The sequence below is a fragment of the Trichechus manatus genome, unplaced genomic scaffold (genome assembly GCF_000243295.1).
Source record: "Trichechus manatus latirostris isolate Lorelei unplaced genomic scaffold, TriManLat1.0 scaffold00084, whole genome shotgun sequence".
Classification (NCBI taxonomy): Eukaryota; Metazoa; Chordata; class Mammalia; order Sirenia; family Trichechidae; genus Trichechus; species Trichechus manatus.
This window is the reverse complement of record NW_004444020.1, coordinates 4,119,075-4,124,669: the sequence shown is the minus strand read 5'-3', so window position 1 is coordinate 4,124,669 and position 5,595 is coordinate 4,119,075. Positions and strand designations below refer to the sequence as shown.

Genomic DNA, 5,595 nt, shown 5'->3' with positions numbered 1-5,595 from the left:
TTCTGTCCTTTGAGTTTTAGTTTGTGTCTTTAAGGTTTGCCCCTTGTAGGCAGCATATAGATAGATCGTGATTTTTAATCCAGTCTGCCACTCTCTGTCTCTTTATTGGTGCATTTAGTCCATTTACATTCAGTGTAATTACTGATAGGTATGAGTTTAGTGCTGTCATTTTGATGTCTTTTTGTGTGTGTTCACAGTTTCTTTGTTCCACTTAATTTTCTGTGCTGGGTCGTTTTTCTTTATGTATTTTCTTTTTATGTTTTTCATTGTTGATTTTGTGTATGCTGAGTCTTTATTTTTTTTTAGTTTTTTATTTTGACTTGTAGGATTGTTAGTTTCCTTTGTGCTTACCTTAATATTTACCCGTTTTTCTAAGTTTATTGCAGTCTTATTTCTTTATATCGCCTTGACTTCCTCTCCATGTGAAAAATCTATCTCTGTATTTTTTTCAGTACTTCTTTTTTGTTTTAATGTTGTCATCTTTTACATATTGACATCTGTTTCCCTATTTTCAGTGTTTTAGCTTTTGTGACTTCCCTATCTGGGTTGATATCTGGTTGCTCTGTCCTGTGTTCTAGTCTTGGGTTATTATCTGATGTTACTGATTTTCTCACGGAGGACTCCCTGTAGTATTTCCTGTAATTTTGGTTTTGTTTTTGTTTTTGTAAACTTCTGTTTATCTGGAAATGCCCTAATTTTGCCATCATATTTGAGAGACAGTTTTGCTGGATATATAATTCTTGGCTGGCAGTTTTTTTTCGTTCAAGGCTTTATATATGTCATCCCATTGCCTTCTTGCCTGCATGGTTTCTGCTGAGTAGTCGAAGCTTATTCTTATTAACTCTTCTTTGTAGATGACATTTCATTTATCCCTAGCCACTGTTAAAACTCTCTCTTTATCTTTGGTTTTGGCAAGTTTGATTATAATGTGTCTTGTGACTGTCTTTTGGGATCTACCTTATGGGGTTCAGTGAGCATCTTGGATAGATATCTTGTCATCTTTCACGATATCAGGGGAAGTTTTCTGCCAGCAAATCAACAATTTTGTCTGTATTTTCTGTTATCCCCGCCATTCTTGTACTCCAATCACTTGTAGATTATTCCTCTTGTTAGAGTCCCACATAATTCTTAGGGTTTCTTCATTTTTTTAAATCCTTTTATCTGATTTTTCTTCAAGTAAGTTGGTGTCCAGTGTTTTATCTTCAGTCTCACTAATTCTGACTTCCATTGCCTCAATTCTGCTCCTGTAACTTTCTATTGAGTTGTCTAATTGTGAAATTTTATTGTTAATCTTCTGGATTTCTGATTGCTGGTTTCTCTGTGGATTCTTGCAGCCTGTTAAATTTGTCATTATGCTCTTCTCTGATCTTTTTAATTTCCTCTATTGTGTTTTCTGCGTTTTGCTTAATTTTCTTCCTAATTTCTTGAAGAGTTCTGTATATTAATTGTTTGTATTCTGCTTCTGGTAATTCCAAGAAATTTTCCTTCTCTGGAAAATTTTAGGTTCTTTATTTTGCGAGCTTGCTGAAGCCATCGTGGTTTGCCTCTTTATGTGAGTTGATATTGACTGTTGTCTTCAAGCCATCAATAAGTTATTATATTTATTTATTTCATGTTTGCTTACAGTGTCCTAGCTTCTTGTTTTGTTTTGATATACCTAGATAGGCTGCTTGTATTGCTAGTTTGATTATTGGCACCTTTGAAGCCCTAATGTCCTGTCACCAGGTGGTTAAATCTGTTACTAGGTATGTGAGCTCAGGAGTCCACCCACTCCTCGTCTATGACTTCAGCTCAGGTGTCCAGGTAGATAGCCACCAAGTGTGTGGTGTAGTCTCTCACTTAGAGTCCTAGACAGGCATGGGTGATTGGTGTAGGCACAGGCATCTGGCTGCAGCAGGAGGATACACACTTGGCAAGGCAGGGGGCTTACGGCAGCCCCTTAGTGTCCAGGAGGAAGGCGTGTCCCTGTTCCCTGGAGCCCGTAGGTGGGTGGGTTTTGCAACCAGACTATGAGCACCTAATGCTGTTGGCTGTAAGGCCTGGGGGGCACCTCTTATTCATGGGCCCCTCTCACAGGTGGCTGGGTGATGTGGGTGGAGCCAGCAGTCCTCAAGCCCCTGAAGTGGGTAACTGAAGACCTTGCTTAATGCGCAGAGCAATGTCAAATGTCAAGAGCCTGCCACTTCACAGCTGAAACAGTTGAAGTTTGGGTTCAAGTATGTACCCTGTTGTACTGCGGTAATGAGGGCCTACACTGTTGAGATGGGCCCACACAAGTCTGTGCAGGCAGTAAGGCACTCAAAGTCCATGGATCCCTTATCCTGTGCGTAGGCAAAGGAGCTGTGCCTATCCTGGGTTCCAGGCTTACGGGAGCTGGCAATTTATTTTTTCCTCTGTTTGTTAATTTGTTCACTCTCCAAGGCAGGGAGAATGGCTCCGGGTGTGTGACAGATCTTACTTCCAGCCCAGGGGACTGGGCAGTTGCTGAAGCCAGTCCGGGACCCAGAGCAGAGTGGGGAGTGGGGAGGTAAATGGGAGAGAGGTTTTTCCGTAAGGGGGCTGTTTTTGATGCGCGCAGTAAGTCGTACGCAAGTACTTATCTTTCGTGGAGGGCTGCTTCTCACTGGTTCTACACAGCTATATAGACTGTCTGGCATGGGTCCCTCCCAGTATGGAAAACACGCCTCCCGAGCTTGGCTGCTTGCACGCCTCTCTGCTCACCCATAAGCCGATCTGGCCTGAGGGGCTCAGTCTCTCGCCTGGTCAGGTCTGGCAGCTCCTTGCTGCTTCCGAACCATCTCTCTCTCCCCCTGCCACTCAGTCTGTTTGCTCAACTCTACCTTTGATGTTCAGGGCTCCCGGATTGCCGTATATAATCGAATCACTTGTTTTTTCTGGTCTTTGTTGTAACAGGGTCCACCGGAAGCATCTGACTACTCTGCCCACTGTTCTTTATTTTATGAGCCAATTTGTTATTTAGCTAAAAGATGACTTCGGGGTAGTTTTGGTTCAAGGTTTAAGGAGTATCTCAGGGCAATAGTCTAGAGGAGTCTTCAAGTCTCAACCAATCCAGTAAGTCTGGACCTTTTAAGAATTTGAGTTCTATTCCACATTTTTCGCTTATTTTGTCAGGATCCATCTGTTGTGTGGTCCTGATCAGAACGGTCGTTGGTAGCCGGGCACTATCCTGTTCTGGTCTGAGGGTAGATGAGACCATGGTTTGTGTAGACTCAGTCTTGTAGACTAGTTTCTTCTCTGAGTCTTTGGTTTCCTTCTTTCTCTTTTGCTCAGAATGAGAAGAGGCCAGTAGTTGTATCTTAGATGGCCGCTCACAAGCTTTTAAGACCCCAGACACTGCTCATCAAATTAGGATATGCAATGTAAATTTTATGAACTATATTATGCCAATTGACCAAGTTGTCCCGTGAGACTAAGGTCCTAAGCTCCTCACTTCTTTTTTTTAAATACGTAAATGGTGGACAGTATATATGCTGTTCTATATCTTGATCTTGATAGAGTCCCTGGGTAGTGCAAATGGTGATGTCTCAACTGCTAACTGAAAGGTTGAAATTTCAAATGCCCCCAGAGACACCTTGAAAGAAAGGCCTGGAGGTCTGCGTCGAATAAAATCAGCCATTGAAAATCCTAGGGAGCACAGTTCTACTCTGACACACGTGGGTTCTGAATTGACTCGATGGCAACTGGTTTACTGGTTTTATATATGCTGTTCTATACCTTGATCTTGATCTTTTTGTTTAACAGTTCAAGTTGGAGATTGTTTGATATCAGTACGTAAGGAGCTTCTTCAGTCTTTTTGTGGAGGTGGTGGGGTTGATATAGGCAACTGTATAGTATTTATTGTTTGGATTAAAAAATCCAAACCCATTGCCACTGAGTTGATTCCAACTCGTGGTAACCCTATAGGACAGAGTGGAACTGCTCCATAGGGTTTCCAAGAAGTGCTTGGTGGATTCGGAGTGCCGGGTGGATTCGAACTGCCAACCTTTTGGTTAGCAGCTGAACTCTTAACCACTACGCCGCCAGGGTTTCCATTGTTTGGATGGCCCTAGTTTTTTTTATCTGGTGCCTGTTGATAGGCATTCAGGTTGTTTTTGCTATGATCAAGAGCGCTGCAGTAAATAACCTTACGTATATATAACAAATCCATTAACATTGAGTCGATTCCAACTCATAGAGACCATATAGGACAGAGTATAACTACCCCAGAAGGTTTCCAAGGAGCAGCTGGTGGATTTGAACTGCTGACCTTTTTGGTTAGCATCAGAGCTCTTAACCATTGCACCACCCAGGCCCCTACGTATGTATAGGTATCCTGTTTTTAATGGATTGGTACTTCCTATTTTCCTTACTCATCCTGCCCTACCATACCTTTCCCTATGACTTACCTGTTTAATTAGTCATATTCTGTTTATTCCAAAGGTTTATTTATTTAATACCTACTTCAGCGTTTAGTCTTTAAGAAAACCCAAATAAATCGATTGTAGTCTGTGTTTTCCAGGACCATTGGAAAAAGTCAGGCACATACACATGTGACTATGAGAAGCATGCTATGAGAAGGGGAGAGAATAAGGCAGGGAGCTCTCAAAAGAGGGACATCACTAGTCCTTTCATGATAATGGCTGCCCTGATATTCTGTCATATTCTTAGTCTTGGTGCTTGGTACATTACTATACCCTGTAATAAGTTTTCAGCCAGATGTAGACAAAACAGTTGATGTGGATAAGGTATAAGAAAAAAGAAAAACTGCAGCTTGATTTGGTGTATTTGTGTTTGTTTCAAGCTCTCACACAGACCTTGGAGATGAGACAGAACTTCCAAAAGCAACTGCAGGAGATAATGTCTGCAACGTCAATAGTGAAACCCCAAGGGCAGAGGAATTCCCTTTCGAGAAGTGGTTGTAACAGTACTTCTTCAACCCCCGACAGCACACGCTCTGTCCGCAGCGGACGAAGTAGAGTCCTAGAGGCACTCAGGTATGTGTCCGTGTTGCTGATGGGACTAGATGAGCTGAGAAAAAACGTAGCTCCTTATTTAGGGTCCTGCTGACACAGTTTCATAAGTTAGACGTCATTTTCCTTCTTTTTTTTTTAAATAAGTAGTAAAGCAGAAGTTTCAGAGTATCAAGACCAGTGAAAAGATTATATTACTGCCCGCTTTCTCAGTCCAAACAATATACATTACGCTTCTTATTACCTTCCCTAAGAAATGATTTTAATATGGTTTGCCTCATTTGAAATGGATTCAGTGTGCATTTTTCATTGTTCTGTAGTATTAGTATTAAATAGTAAGTGTGTGTGTGTGTGTGTGTGTGTGTAATTTTAAACAGATATTACAGGAACTTTGCAAACATTTTGTATTCTTTATGACTTTCTTCTAAGAAAGGTGATTACAGACCTTAGTGTGATATGATTGAAGTTCAGTAGCATAAGTTCATCTTTTTCCTGACAAGTAAAATCTCTATAATGATGAGCATTATGGGACCTATATCTTGACTTTGACTAATTGAATTTTGTATTTATCTTTTGCTAACTATACTTCATGAAACCAGTTTTTTTTTTTTTTTTTTTTTTTTTT

The 5,595-nt window shown here is 40.9% G+C and overlaps 1 protein-coding gene across 4 annotated transcripts in view; it reads left to right on the top strand.

Moving 5' to 3' along the window:
- The window catches only part of TOPBP1 (DNA topoisomerase II binding protein 1), a 65,633-nt gene that overhangs the window by 45,436 nt on the left and 14,602 nt on the right, over positions 1-5,595 (top strand). For all 4 annotated transcript variants that reach the window (XR_002824861.1, XM_004381409.2, XM_023735971.1 and 1 more), the window contains one exon: positions 4,802-4,994. Coding sequence is in view for 3 of the 4 variants with exons in the window: in XM_004381409.2 (XP_004381466.1) it covers positions 4,802-4,994 (193 nt within the window). In the remaining variant the exon portion in view is untranslated. The remainder of the gene's footprint in view (positions 1-4,801; positions 4,995-5,595) is intronic.